At 43.2% G+C, this 15,849-nt stretch overlaps 1 protein-coding gene across 1 annotated transcript; it reads right to left on the bottom strand.

The window, feature by feature from the left end:
• Positions 1–387: 387 nt before the first annotated feature.
• rac2 (Rac family small GTPase 2) lies at positions 388–14,270 on the bottom strand. Its single transcript, XM_070983279.1, has 7 exons — positions 14,172–14,270; positions 9,065–9,136; positions 7,085–7,202; positions 5,588–5,650; positions 2,715–2,874; positions 1,834–1,970; positions 388–1,033 (listed from the first exon to the last, which is right to left on the bottom strand). Exons 1-6 carry the CDS (start codon positions 14,204–14,206, stop codon positions 1,837–1,839), a joined length of 582 nt encoding a protein of 193 aa, XP_070839380.1. The 5' UTR covers positions 14,207–14,270; the 3' UTR covers positions 388–1,033; positions 1,834–1,836.
• Between the last annotated feature and the right edge of the window lie 1,579 nt (positions 14,271–15,849).

The following is a 15,849-nucleotide window of genomic DNA, read 5'->3' as shown; positions in this document are numbered from 1 at the left end:
GGTAAACATGAGCGAGTCTGTTTGAGCTATGCAGGATCATTTGTTCCCTTATAGAAATGCACTGACACACATGCACACATGAGCAGACACCTCCTCCATTTATTCCGTTAATCAGTTAGCCTGTGTTAATGAGCTCAAACACGTCAGACTGATGTCCCTGTGCTGATGTCTTCCCTCTAGGAAAGCAAAGTGAGACAGATGATGATGCAGTAGAAATACAGTCAGGTGTGTGAGGGTTACCTGGGACAGACCCTCCACACTGTCCACTTCATCTCACAGCTGGAATCATGCAGATGACGCAGCTCGCAGAAGGCAGTAAAGACAAAGCTGGTACACTGTGATCCCATGGCAGCCATGAAGTGGGAAGAGTCAACTCACAGATATTTTACTTGATCAAATGTCTTTTATTTTAATATCAGAACAGATAATACATTTGTAAATAACCGTTATTCAAATAGAACATTGTTCAGCTCCCTGCTCATAAAAACTTCCATTCCTGATATTTTCTCATTGTTGTATCCTCACTCTCAAAACGACAGCTGTAAGAAATTCTGAACTAATCTTATTGCAACACTACCTCTGTACCCATTAACAAATACTATCATCATCTGAAGCTGCACAACACATCTGTATATGTTGTCGGCCCCCAAAGGGCAGTGAGATGTAGTCTGGGGAGCAGGAATTTCGGTACATTGGAAAAAAGTAGTATGCTACTCCCAGTCTTACATTTAAGCCAACAGGGTGAGTCCATAGTGTGCGTGTTGCATCCACATTTAGTGATATATGCTGAAAGATTGGTGTATTTTACAGAGACATTCTGCCTGGTGCAGCGTCTGTAATGCGCTGTAAGAAGTCTCAAAGAAGGCTGTACAGAAAGGCTCGCTACAGTTTTATTCTTGCAAAAGCATGATATCTTTTTAAACTGGTGGAAATCTAGTTGCAGTTTTCTCTATTAGAAACATAACAGAACGTTCAAATAATCTTCTTTTAACCCGGCGTCAACAGTCTGGATCTCTCTCTCTTCTTTCTCATCCTGCAAGAATCAAAAACAGTGAAGGACACATGAATCTGCAGCAGCATCGTTAACAGGCGCAGATTGAAATGGCAGTGCGTGTGGGACATCCACGAAGAATCATTTCTGCTGCAACACCGAGAACCAAAACAGTTCTTTAAGCAAAGACGTGACAGTTCTGCAAAGATGGTTTCCCTGTAACACGTCTTTAACTTGTCCCTGTACCTTTGCATATGGAAACGCCAGCAGGATGTTTTCAGGCCTGAAATTATTATGATAATTCATGAAAAGATAAGAGTGAGCTCCTTTTTTCTTTGGACTCAGTTTTTGTTGGTTGTTTATGTACGCAGTATTTTCTATCTTACTGCATTATGTGTGTGTCCTCCTTGGAAAGAATTACTCTAATAAGTGCTGTAATAGGAACTTTTCACATATTATGTCCCCATTTGTGAAATCACGTTGGAAGAATTTGTCTTTATTTTGAGCATTCGCAGACAGCGGTCCATCTGGTTCTTGGTCTTTTTGTCTGGGTCTTGTCTTGCAGAGTGTCTCTATTCTATTTGACTTGCTTTTGGTCTTTCTGCGGTCATGAAACTGTGTCCTTGGTAAGGGGGGGGGGGCTTTGAATGATTTACTACTGATAAGCCAACTCTTGCTGCACAGTATGTGATCAGGACTCGTCAGAAGCTGTGTGGGATGAATTCAGGCTTAAGATCCAGGAGAAGCAAACGAATCAGACATCGTGAGCCCTCCCACTCCCCCCATCATTCTACTCTCTCTTTGTTTGTCCTCCTCTTCCTCTGTGTTTACACCAGTCTTACCATTTACAGCAGTGAGCATGTCTTCTTCTTCCTGACCTTGGTGGGCTGAGGGCAGAGCACGGCCCGAATGGCCTCATCAAACACAGTCTTCAGACCACGCTGGGTCAAGGCTGAGCACTCTAGGTACTTTACTGCATCTATACGTACAAGGAAAAGAAAGGTAGAAAGGCAGGTAGGCTGAAGTAAGCAAGTTGAAATTATAAATCTGTGCATTAACACTGTGTATGTTACCAGTGAGGGTTAACAGCCCTTTCTGTGCAGAGATACGTATGCAAGACATCCCTCAGAGCCTGTATGTTAAAGCAGAGTTATGGAACAGCCTCTGAAGCAGCCGGGGAAGTAGTGGGCTTCAGCTTCTCAATCACATTTAGCAACTTTTTCATATCGCTAAAATTCCTCCAGAGGATCAACAAAACCATGAATATCTGGCACACAGTTATCACACATGGATATGTGAGATCATAAGAGATCGTTGTTGGTTCAAAGACAAAAATCATGGCCCCTTAAAAGGTTAGCATAGATGCTGTTAAACATCAGTTACATCAGAGCTGAAGAGCATTTCTTCACTGAGGGAAGTGCAGCCAGGGTTTCCCTCCCCTACAGCGTCATGTGATGTGTTGATCTGATTTACTATGTGCTGCCCTTTTCCAAATAGTTTCTAAGGATCACCTTCCAGACAGTCAGGTTAACCACGAGCAACCGCTTTCAGATGTAGTCATGTAATCAATGGTAAATCAGTTCAGTTGACGTCATATGCAACGTATAATACTTTGACCATATTTTCATTCATCTTTAACACAGTAGCCTGGCTAATATCACATGGTCAGCCATATATACTGCTGTGATACAAGACCCAGGAGAGCCCCATGAGCGTTACTCACCAATCTCCTTTGCCAGAGCCAGGCCCTGAGGGTAGGTGATAGGTGCCAACTTCTTTTCCTTCAGCTTCTCAATGGTATCCTTCTCGTCCCTCAGATCCAGCTTGGTGCCCACCAGGATGATGGGTGTGGAGGGGCAGTGGTGGCGCACCTCAGGGTACCACTGGCAGAGGACAGCGTGGAAGACAAACAAAATGAGAGGAGAGACAGGTGAAGACACCAAGTGAAGGTATGTTTCAGATGAAGAAAACAACATGGAGTGAAGCGAGACAAGAGGAGAACGCTGGAAGTGAGGATGTTCAAAAAGGTGGATGATGGAGTCAACCTGGTTTCTGAAATGATCATGAAATATGATTTAAGATGCAAGCAAATGAGATGGAAATGTGGTTGGTGTTAGGTGTAGGCTCCACCTTTGCTCTTCTGCTCAAGCAAATCCAAGTTTCAGCCCCAGCTTCCAAATAATGTCTGAACATGGGAGAGGTTGTCATTGGCAGAGCTGTCCTGGCTGCCTCCACCTCCTCCACCTCCTCCACCTCCTCTCCTCTTTTCTTCTTTACACTCTATTGGCCACTGTTTTCTCTTTCCTTGCACCTTTCCCCCTGATCTCTCCTTTTCTTCACCCTTCATATCTCCCTTTCCCTCCTCTTCCTCTTGCTCTCTTTACCTATTTCATCCTCTCTCCATCCATCATTTTCCTCAGGGAGGAGAAAAGTTCAGTAGATTGCGTCAGTGCCCACAGGTCTCAGTCACAGCTGCAGTTTTTGCTTCGTGCGTCGTCTTCTCTCAGGCCAGCTGACTGACGTTAGCATTGAGACCACATCAGTCACACTGCTGCTCCTTTGAGTCCGTCCTTCTTCAATGTCTTACTGTGCAGCTGAATTTTTAAACCACTGGGCACTACAAACTCAGACTGGGCTCAAATGACTTGAGACTTGGACTTGGAAGCTACACTGGGTCAGTGCTGCAGTCAGCGCTGGTCACATGGTCGTCCAGCACATCAGACAGGGTTGTTTGTGTAATGCGTTTTTTGCTTTAGCTTTTATTGATTGATGTTTTTCTGTTGTGCAACAGTGTCACAGATGAAAAATCTCATTTCCATGAACAGTTGCTCTCCCGCAGAGTGAATGCTCTCTGACTGTTGATGGATGGACGCTGAGTGAACAGAATGCTGGTTAAACTACGTTCCACCGTTTCATTAACTGCTGACTGATTTGCTTGACATTCAGCTGCGCAGGTGCTTTGCTATCAATAGCTGTCAACCTCAACACACACACACACACACACACACACACACGCACAAACTGGTTTCTGAAAGTGCTGAATGAAGGAATGTGTAGAGAGCAGTTGGTTCGTTTGAAGCCAGAAAGGCTGTAGTTTGTGACCGGATGACATCTGTACTCAGTGTCTGTGGGCGAACGTTCAGGCTCCTGCAGCCTGTCACGCTCACATGTGGCTCATGTGGTGAGTTTGTCTTTAAGGCCAAACACAGCTTTGTTTTCCTGATGTACAATTATAACCTCAGCCCTCTTTCCGCTGCTGAAATTTCAATTTCCTCTTTTAATTTCCCTCCATACCGACTGATCAAGTGGGAACCACTTCTATGGTACCGCTGCTTGTTACTATGGTGACCGACATGGGATTTAAGCTGACGAGCTAAGCAGAGGCGAATGAGGCGACGACAAATCTAATCAGTATTCCTGCTGTTATTTCCTTTGTTATTTTTTATTGATGTTCTTATAGGACGGTCATAGAGCTGAAGAGCAGCGAGTGGTTTTCAGAGAGGTCGTATCTGGAAAGCTCTTCCAGAGGCTGTGCTTCTGTTGCACTGCTCAGTCTTGCGTCATCGTAAGGCAGGAAATGGACAATGCATGAAAAACTCAGAAAGCCCTTGAGATGAGTATGCTGTACATGAAAGGTTCGCAACATATGCAGTGTGCTGCTCTTTCAATGTGCTGAGAGTGAAGGTCTGAATGAATTCCCACTCGTGACCATGAAAAGAAATGAACCAGGAGAGAATATGAAGCGAGGGATGGATGAACCTAAAATATATTAGCGCTGAAACAACCGACTCATTTATCAGTTGATGATAATCATTGAAGTAATTTATCAGGAAAAAACACTTGACATTGGCCATTTCTGTGTTTGCCACCCTTTCCTTCTGACTCAGTCTGTATTCAATTCAATTCAATTCAACAATTTCCCCTCGGGGATAAATAAAGTAATTCTGATTCTGATTCTGATTCAATTTAAATTCTCCAGATGAAATTGAAAATGAGAGATCAGGTTCTGTACTTCAGTACAAACACTCTACTGCGACCCGTATCTTTATTCGGAGGTTGAGGGCTACGTTTTCCCAGGAGTTTGTTCCGTGTTAATCATAATTAACCGTCAGAAAGCAGACATTACAGAACAGTGTCAGCTCTTAACCATACTGTCGTACAGCAGTAAGAAAACAACCGTTTAAAAAAGAAAGGTGACCTGGAGTTTAAAGCTTGAGTGGACATCACAGGACTCTGCACTGATGGTCTAAATGGACTGTGAGGTGAATGGACGCAGTGGTGGCTGTGCTTCTGCACAGTGACACAGGGGAAATATAATATATGAAATATAAATGAAATCATCTCATTTAAGGGGCAACACTACTGAACATTGATCATGGGAAGTTCAATATGCCGATAGAAATCTGTAACATGTTCTGTTTGCTCAGCGTGGACCTGTAATGTAAACGAAGTGAAATACTTTGTGAATCGACAGTTTGAGTTTGATTTTATTTTACATCCATTTCATATATTTGTAAGGGAGAATATATATAGATGACTTCATTTCTTTGATATAAAAAGTTACAAACGATGATGTACCACAGAGACCAGACTCACCTTTGCTCTGACGTTCTCATAGGATGCTGGGCTCACCAGGGAGAAGCAGATCAGGAAAACATCCTGGATGGATTCACAGTGAGATGAGAGGCTGGATTAGATGCTAGATCTGACCGCACAGAGACTGAGGCTATGTCTGTCAAAAGCTTGTGCAGTTCATGGTGAAATGCTTGTTATTTTACACCTGTGACAGAATGATATCCAACAATAGCAGCTAAACCATCTCCATGACAACCGAGCAAACACCATCTGCTGGTGAAGGCCACAAGATGTGATGAGAAGCTCCGGAGAACACAAGGAAGTGGACCATGAGATATAAACTGGAGCTCTTCCAGGTGTTGATGTGCCCACTGGCTCCTGTGTTTGATGTGTTGTGTCGTCAGTGTTTGCTAATTGTTTTGCCTTCCACTGTCAGTTTCCTTTCTGCCATTGTCACTTGTTGAGAAGGATAAACTGAAATGTTGCCACACGTCGGCTCTAAAGGTCGATGAAGCATCTCCAGTCTGTTCGTTCATCCATAACTCGCTCGTTGGGATTATTTTTCGCAGCGCTTGGCTTGCATGCTCAGGGTGACAGAAGTCTTGACTACCGTGATTCAGCCCTCTGCTGTTCAAACACATTTTATAGTTTTGAACAAGGGGAGAGTGTAAATGAGTGTATATGTCATGGTAGAGAGTGTCACAGCTCGGCAATCTCGAGCTGGATTTCTATTGCGATATTGTGAGATTTGGTAGATTGTCCAATCCTTTTGGGAGAAAAGGAACAACCAAAAACACCAAAAAACAATGTTACTGCTCAAATTCATTTTTTAGGATTAAATAAATATGAAGCTACAAAACGTTGATTTTCCTTTGGTTTCCATAAAAGGAAAGTCTCACTCCAAATATTACATTACAAATCTTCAATATTGCAATAATTATGACCAAAGCTAGTCCATTTCTAGGAATTTTTCTGTAGATTTCTTTTCGGCCTGGTATCTGTTGGGTTGTTTTCACACATGAAACGGCTTCCTCAGTAACTTCTCCTTTCTTTTCCTTCCCCTTCTGCCTTTTAGTCTAATGAGCTGAAGCTCAGTCAGGCTGCAGGCTCGCGTAGATCTGTTGGCTTTCACAGCGGAAGACAAAGTGGATTTTAGCTTTTCTAATGAACTCTGTGTGTGTGTGTGTGTGTGTGTGTGTGTGTGTGTGTGTGTGTGTGTGTGTGTGTGTGTGTGTGTGTGTGTGCGCGCGTGTGCGCGCGCGCGCGCGCATGTATCACTCGTGGGAACGGAAATCTTTTTACACACAATGTGGGGACTTGCTGTACAAGTGGGGACAAAATGCAGGTCACCATAATGTAAATCATTGATTTTTGGGGTGAAGACTTGCGTGTGTGCGTGTGTGTGTGTGTGTGTGTGTGCGCGCGCATGTGTGTGTGCATGCGTGTGTGTGTGCGCGCGCGCGCGTGTGTATGCGCGCGCGTGTGTATGCGTGCGTGTGTGTGTGTGTGATGATATACCGTTTGTGGGTAGGACAGTGGGCGGAGCCTGTCGTAGTCTTCCTGTCCAGCTGTATCCCAGAGGCCCAGGTTGACCGGCTTGCTGTCCACCATCACATTAGCTGAGTAGTTGTCAAATCTGTGGGGGTGGGGGGGTGGGGGCACTCAGTGAGTCAGTCTGTCATTTCATGAACTGCTGAGAGAATCAATCCTGTGATTTTAAAAGCCATAGAAGTGCCATCGTGTCGAGGCGGGGTCTCATTATTAGACACGAGTCATCTGAGAGCGTTTCAGCACAGAAAACATGAAGGACATACTGAACACAGTTTGACAATAAAGCCTTTGTGTGTTTCTAGAACTTTAAAAATACTTTGCATAATAATATGGAATATGTATGTACCTATGTATATATGTTATTAGCAAAGTAAGAGGCTTATTAAACCTAAACCTGCTGTTTTTATGCTCAGTGAGCACCAGTCTGCCTCTCAGACTAAAGACTGTGAGCACATCATGAGCAGTGGTGGAGTGTCACTGAGTACATGTATTCAGGAACTGTACTTAAGTACAGTTTTGAAGTACTTGTACTTTACTTGAGTATTCCCATGTATTCTACTTTATTTTTCAACTCCACAACATTTCAGAGGGAAGTATTGCTCTTTGTACTCCACTGCATTTTGTCTGAAAACTAGTGTAACTGGTCATGTTACAGGTTATGATTTCCATAGAATCCATATGAGCAACGTCACGTTTGATACATTACCAACAGTAATGTGGAAAAGATTTGCTCCACTGCAACCAAAATGCTGCTCATGTGTCCATGCAACAGTAATAATATTCTAAATATAACATTACATATAGATATAACACTGTCAGAGGGGCTGCTCGACCCAATGAGTACTTTTACTTCTGTTACCTTCAGTACACTTTGCTGATCATACTTCTGTTCTTTGGATTTTGAAGGTGTGTTTTTAGTAGTATTGGTATTGCTGCTTAGTACTACTATTTACTTTTACAGAAGTAAAAGATATGAGTACTTCCTCCATCACTGGAAATAACCACTGCAAAGATTAGAATATTCGAGCAGGGCTGCCCCCTTGTGGTCACACTGAAACACTACAGTCTCATCTGTCAGCTTCGGGAGTTTCTTTCTTTCTCTCTCTCTTTCTTCTCTTTGGACCTACTGTATGTTCACTCGATGCTACACATAAAACAGAAAAAACTACACAACTACTATCAAGAGCAATGACTTCAAACCTTTGTGTTATAAAAAACCTCAGAGGTACAGACGTAGCTCATATTTTGATCCTTTCAGTTTGAACTTATGCAACTGTGATGGACACACAACTGTTTTAGCAACGTCCTGCTTCCCTGTCATGTGTTTGCTCATGTTCAAAGTCACCTCACACCTCCAGTTTTCAGAGATAACATCACATCACTCATGTTGGTGCCTCTCCTCACTGGTTCACTGGCTTTGACTTCAGCATAATGTTTTACGGTTTCAAAGCTCTCACAGGCAGAGCGTCTGTCTGGTGTTTCCGAAATCTCTGTTTAAGACTAAGAGGGGACATCTAAAGCGCTCCTCACCTTTGATCTGTTTTCCTATGTCTAAGATATCTGGTGTTTTGTCCTTCTTTATCTTACTGCATCGTATTCACTTTTTTCACATTCTCGTCTTTTTGTTGTAACTTGTACTTCTGAAGTATTTTAATATTTCATGTGTAACACACCTCCTGACTTTTCAAAGGTTTCTTCTTTGTATTATTAATATGCTGGCTGGATAAAAATGAAATCAATGCCTCACTCACAAGCACTGCGACATTAAGTTCTGAACTCTACGAGAGTTAATCATTGTGTGTGTGTGTGTGTGTGTGTGTGTGTGTGTGTGTGTGTGTGTGTGTGTGTGTGTGTGACTGTGTAATGTAGTGTGCATTCATAACAGGTGTACACGTGTGTTTTTTCATAAACCTTCAGAGAGCGAGTGTGTGGGTGTGTCGTACTCACACAGTAGGAATGTACTCCCCGGGGAAGGCGTTGGTTGTGTAGCTGATGAGAAGACATGTTTTACCCACCGCTCTAAATCACACAAGTAGAAACACACACAGTGAGACGTTAACAATGTTTCAGCCTGTTAGAGAGGAAGATGGAGAGGACAGCTGAAGGTGGACAGGGCTTCATCAGGAGACGTCTCCTCTGTCCCAATTCCATTTTACATTAACATGAACAGTCATTATAGAGTGTGTGTGTGTGTGTGTGTGTGTGTGTGTGTGTGTGTGTGTGTGTGTGTGTGTGTGTGTGTGTGTGTGTGTGTGTGTGTGTGTGTGTGTGTGTGTTTTTACTTTTTAGTGTTCTCCATATTGTTCAGACTCACACACACACACACACACACACACACACACACACACACACACACACACACACACACACACACACACACATCAGTCTCTCTGCCTCCAGTCAGACTTAGAGGAGAGCAGGAAGGTTTTAATGCTGTTTGTTGTTTTGGGGTTTTCCTCTATCTGTTTTAACAGCACTGTATTTTTTTCCAGCTTTGTGCATTGCATTGTGGGATCGTCAGCGCACACAGAAGTGACTCTGACATCCTGAGTGTGTAGTTCAGTGTGAACTCGAAAGCGGGTTAGATTTAGTGTGTAGAATGGAATTAGGACACAGCTGTAGAGAAGAGGAAGAGGAGGAGAGATGAGGGAGCTGTCACACTAATAATAGTGCAGTCATCACATGTACAGTGTCACACGTTCTATGCACTGTTGGTTTTAAAGTGAAAAGCATTCCATCCGATAACGTGTTCATTACTGGAGCGCAGCGAGCAGCTTGTCTGAACATCCACAGCGAGAGCCCACGGCTACATGCAGGAGAAGATCCAACATGTATCAGCTGGCCTCGTTCTTGCTTTGTTCCTGTCGGCGTTTCAAGAATAAGGCCAGAACTCGTTCCCCGTCTCAGCGAGGCCCTGACACAGAGCGAAGCAGGGACAGAGCCTGAAACCTGATCACCGGCAGCTCAGGGCCCCCAATGTTCTACCTGCAGTTTGCCTTTGAGATTTCGATTCAGGTCCAGATTCTTCTGTAGATGGAGGTAATACTGCAAACGGTTTCTATCCTCTATCCTCCAGTCAGACCAGAGCAGGCGGGTTTGCCCGAGCAAATCCAGACTGAAGCTAACTTGCAAGGAACCCGATCACTAGTTCACCACCAGGGCAGTTTAAAGGCTGCGGGTTTAGGGACTTAAGCTATAGCTCCATGCATGAAAATACAAGTCCGACAATGTTAGAGCAACGCCAGGTGAAGTAGGAAGGGGCTTGTTGGAAAAGGTCACACCATTTCCACCTACCAATCAGAATTTAACATCAGATGAATCTGACGATGGCTCGTGTCAGTCGGCCTCGTTGACAGGAGACACCACTGTCAATCAAATCTGGTCAAACCAGACCAACACAATCCTGACCAAACAAATTTGATCAGGAAACTGTTGTGTAGCCTCTGACTGTTGCTTACTTCAATTCAGTTCAATTCAATTCAATTCAACTCAACATACCTTTATTAGTCCTGCAAGGGGAAATTCCAATTTACAGCAGCACCAGTAAAAGATAGATTAGTTATAGATAAGTGAAAACAACAAGTATATACAAAAGAGTGTAATAAAAGTAAACATTATCTTAAATTATCACTAGTATCTGCTTTTAAAGGCCATTGCTACATAAATTCAGCATGACTTCATTCGTGACACTGAATACAGTACTTTGACAAAATAATCCTCGGGTCAGTTTCCATTTCCGTGGTTTTTCTGGAGCTGCTGACCACACCTGACTCTCACCTGAGTCTCAGTTTAACAGGTGGTCTTATTTAAGGCGGCATTGTACCATGTGTCCCTGTTGACGAATGGCCTTTGTTTCTTGTTGTTGTTCTCACTTGAAACACCATCCACACATCAGGACTGTGAGATGGGGAGAAAAGCTCTGGAAAAGGTTTGAAAATGACCTTGAGTTGATGTTAAATATTTGCATATGAAGTTTTCAGGAACTTTGGTATCTCCAGCACTCTGTAAGCTTGTGAGAGGCGCAATCAAAAGGTTACAGTCCGTCCTGAATAGCAGCTATTATTGATGCATGATTCAGGCGTCATCCTTATCATCATCATCATCATCATCATCATCATCAGTGCACGCCGAGCAGAGAGGCAGAGGGGATTTCCACCGCTGAAGCTCTTTTTAGAAAGATCAGGCCATATCGCATCGGCCCAGAAGACACTGCAGCTGCAGAGGAACCCGAGAGGAACATGAGAACGACAGCGTGATTTCACACACGGCCATCGAACACAAACGTGGATATTCTCCTCAGCCCTGTTGAATTCGATTTAGCATCAACTAAACTCAGCAGACGTACTTTGATTTGGGCGAGTAAAAAAATGCCTGCGTGGAAAACAAGCTCTGCGTACGGCTGAGAAATCTATCTTTGACTGATGTGGACGGACTGGCTGTTCAAAGACGAGTCACAAAGCAAAGAACATTTAGTGATGCTGAACCTTTTCTGATTAAAAATAAAAACAAGAGTCTAAAAACAGGCTCTCATCTCAAAAAGAAGCCGAGGAACAAGATGACTCATGAGCCACCCAGCTGTGTGTGTGTGTGTGTGTGTGTGTGTGTGTGTGTGTGTGTGTGTGTGTGTGTGTGTGTGTGTGTGTGTGTGTGTGTGTGTGTGTCTTTGTGAGGACCGGGTGGAGTCTTACATGTCAGTCTGATGACATGTTGTCAGGTTGGCACTTCTCGGGGTGGTTGTACGGTACAGAGTAAGGTTTAGGTGAGCTATGACGGCATGTGACCGTGATGGTTGAGGTGACAATTATGGGTTCAACAGTGTGTTTTGTCAGTGACGGCTCTCAGAAGTATAGAAGTGCGAGCATGTGTGTGTTTTGGGGTTGTGTGTGAGTCAAAAAGGAAGTGATCTGTTTCAGAAGCATCACTTAGTGCTGAAAACAGGAACCAGCCAAACGCAGCTTTCAAGGCGACTTCAACGTCTGATCGCGCTCGCTCTCTTTCTTCTTAATCTTGTTTTCCATCAACTTTTCTGTCCCCTGTTTACGCTGACCTGCATTATCTGGTTGTAGCTTGAAAACTCTTCAAAGCAGGTTTATTCTCAGTCTGTCTTTGTTTCTCTCTTTATTCTTCACCCTTATTCTGTTTCTGCACATCTCATCATCTTATTCTCTCTTTGTTCATATCAGCCCGTTGGTTGGAATTTCATAACTATTCCAAGAACGTACTTTTTCTAACGTCTTCCCTCTGTGTTTGAGACACCCCACTTCATCCTGTATCACAGTAAATAGTCAAATAGCTTCGACTACACTGAAGCAGAAAAGTTGTAAAGTAGCTGATCATGAGCTTGTTTCATGTTGTGTATTCCACCTTGATGAGTTACATCTCAAACATAGTTTTCTCCTGAAGAAGCTTAAAGCCTGCTCACACCAGAATGTGAAATGTGTGTCGTCACATTTGTAAGTGGTCCGTAGGTTTGGTGACGTACTGATACCCAAAGGGCCGGTTGATAAAGCGCTACAGCTGGCAAGTTAAGTGCTCACAGATCAGCCGGTCAGTCACAGTGTCTCCAAACATCTTCTTACTTTCTCTGTACCGTGTTGTTTGCTCCTGCCTGGCGTTTTGCTCTCAGGTTTCTACATTTTACACTTTATTCAGAAAGGCAGGGAAGAAAAGACTGCAAGCAGGTCAACACAGACGTCAACAATGCCGGATTTAAAATACTTAAAAAAAACAAATGTTTAATGAGGAAGGAAGTCACTAGATACCTTTGTCAGACCTTAAGGATGCACTTAAGGTTTGGTCATTTACAAGAAAACCCCACTGGACCCTAAACACGCCAGCATTACAGTCGAGCCATATATCATCATATATATCACATATATATCATAAATCAGCAGCTTGTTAGCCTGAATGTGCAGAGTGACCTGTTGAGAGGTGGCAGACTTCTCTCCAACCTGACACCAACTTCCTCTTCAATCCTGTGTTACTGGAAGCTAAAAACCCATTTTTGACGTCTCTCTTCAGAGACATACGTAGACAAACGTGTTCACATGGACAACGCACTGCTGTGTTTCCTTTAAAAGGCTCAAACTCAGACTGCTGCTGTGTACAGCAAAGGAAGTTTGCAGATGCTGCAGGATGATTGTACGTTTTAGCTTCTACCAAATCAAACTGATCAAGAAATAATAAATCCTGGCCGAAAACTCACACCACCAGCTCTCCTTTCAGATATTTCAACAGTTACTCCAATATTTCCATCAGTTTTTGCAGTTTTTTAAAACAAATCAGTTGGCAGTGACTGATTCCCGCTGCCCGGTATCACGTCAAAGCATGTAGAGTACCTGCCCGTCCACCGCTTCACTGTCACGCTTTGCCTTGCCTGAATGAAACATGTCCTCACTCCACAGTCAGGCAGTGATAAAAATGTCCAGGTAGACCACCATCACGATAAGTGTGGAGCAGTTACTTTTTCTGATGTGGCTGATGACACATTGCTCAAACTTGATCTGTGAGAGTGCATTTAAGCCTTTAGAGTCCACAAATGCAACAGGTTGTTTGACTGAAGACTTCAAACATGTATAACTCCATCGAGCTTTTCCGTCTGCCCGTTCTGTTTTTTTTTTGTTTTTTTTTATTTTCTGTCTCGTGAGCCACTCTTTGGGCATTTCTTGGGCTTTCATCTACAGTAAAGTCTGTGCTCTTCACTGGCTGCATTACAGCATTTCCCTGCATGTCGTGGCCTGCACCAGCAGCCTGACTGTGAATCAGCGCTGTCAAACACACACCTAAAGATTCACTCCTGACACTGGACAGACTGCGTTCAGCAAGCGCACAGTAGCCTTAAGTTTGTTAAGTGAGCGCCATACCACACCTCCGCATCATGCGGAAGTAGATAAAACTGTCAATCAAGGCGCTTCAGTCTTTAGCAGATAGCCTTGAATTATGAGCCAAGGGGCCCACCGTTCCCATCATGCATCACCTGGGCTAACATTCTTGATTCAATGCCTGAAGGCAGCTGAAGTTTTAACAGTATAGGTGAAGTAAAATAATGGCATACCCATCTCCCACGACCACACATTTGATAGCCTGCATCCTGTTCCGCTCTGCTTCGTCTGTGCTCTTCACGCTGACAGAAAGTGACTCAGAGAGGAAGGTTGAGAGCCGCAGATCAGCATGCAACTACAGGAAACTGTTACACACCTCCCTCACTGCCCTCCCTCCACTGCCTCTTTTTTCTGTCTCTCTTCCTTCATTTTTGCACCAACCTCTCCTTCCGCTGTTGTTGTGTTTGTCTTCTTCTAAACAACAGAACTTATGCAAGCAAGTGTGCAAATGATATGAAATGAATTGGAAATGTGATGAATGATGTGGGGAAAGACACTGCTGCAGGGGAAAAGTGCTGCTGTGAGGTTGTTGGGGACTGTTTTGAAAGGGGGAAGATGCCGAAACAATAAGACTGGGCTTTATTTCAAACTTCCTCTTTTGTTAGCTTGTGTGTTTGCAATCATCATGCATGTGTGTACACACACACACACACACACACACACACACACACACACACACACACACACACACACACACACACACACACACATTTGTAGTTTGTCTTAAATTTAAGTTTCATTTTGATTTGTGATGATCAAAAAGAAATTAATGGAAAATAAACCACCTAAATACGCAAACATACCCCCCCCCCCCAACACACACACATATCATTTATTCATAATTTAGGTGTAGTAGTAGCAGAATATTTCTAAGTGCCTTACAAAGGCAAGTAGACATCCTTTTGTAGAACCTCAAGCACTTAGAAGTGCCATGACCTCCTGGACAGATTAGAATCTTCACACACACATTTATAATACAGTTTCAGTTTAATTCACGAACTTTTAGTCTGATTTGAATTTGTAAAGTGAAAAACGGAAGCTAAGTCACAGCAATATGCAAACACATCCAACATCACACCACACCCATGATCATACAAACAATACCTGAGATATTCCACTAGATGGCGCCTCTGCATCGTTTTCATCAGCACGTGTAAAACTCTCAGCATATGCAGCCACGAGGAGCTGTTTGCTTGACTTGACCTTCACACATTTCCATTTTACTTTCATAAGTGTGAAAATGTTTTATTCTTAGGCAAACAGCTGATGCATTAGTGTGATCAACCGTGAGAAACTCCTGAAATACCTTTTTGCCTGAACACTGTGTATAATTTTGTCTTCCTAAATTCTTTTCTATTGTGAAAATGTCCCTATTGTAACGTGCATCCTGTGCCTGGACTGTGTTGTCAGATTGCTAATATTGAGTTTTATTGAGGTTGTCTTTGTATTTTAGTCAATGTGCAGATGTTCCACATCAGTTTCAATAACCAACAGTTTACAGTCAGATACTGTTCAGGATGCTGCTGCAAAGCCACCCTGTTAACCACTCATGACTTCTGCTCCAAATGTTAGCAACCATCAAGTCAGCCTGACTCAGTCCACCTCAATTAGACACTTTTATCTTCAAAATAAAAGTGTCTATTTTGATTTTTAAAGAGAATCAATTGGAACTGACATAATTTTTTTGATCAATCCAAATTTATCCTCAGAATTCTTATGTGAGCTGTCCTTGCAGCATGGCTGCTGGTCGATCCGCCACTTTGATTCGGACTGAAATACCTCAATAAATGTGAGATGGATTGCTATGAATTGTTATAACCAGACATTAATGGTACCAGACAATGAATCCTA

The sequence above is a fragment of the Chaetodon trifascialis genome, chromosome 2 (assembly GCF_039877785.1).
Source record: "Chaetodon trifascialis isolate fChaTrf1 chromosome 2, fChaTrf1.hap1, whole genome shotgun sequence".
NCBI lineage: Eukaryota > Metazoa > Chordata > Actinopteri > Chaetodontiformes > Chaetodontidae > Chaetodon > Chaetodon trifascialis.
This window is presented reverse-complemented; position numbering and strand designations above follow the sequence as displayed.

Coding starts and splice junctions, on each gene's coding strand:
- rac2 (XM_070983279.1), bottom strand. CDS start 14,206: ATGCAGGCTATCAAATGTGTGGTCGTGGGAGATGG. Junction 9,137..14,171: donor TGTGTGGTCGTGGGAGATGG/GTATGCCATTAT, acceptor TGTGTGATTTAG/AGCGGTGGGTAAAACATGTC. Junction 1,971..2,714: donor GGCTCTGGCAAAGGAGATTG/GTGAGTAACGCT, acceptor TTGTACGTATAG/ATGCAGTAAAGTACCTAGAG.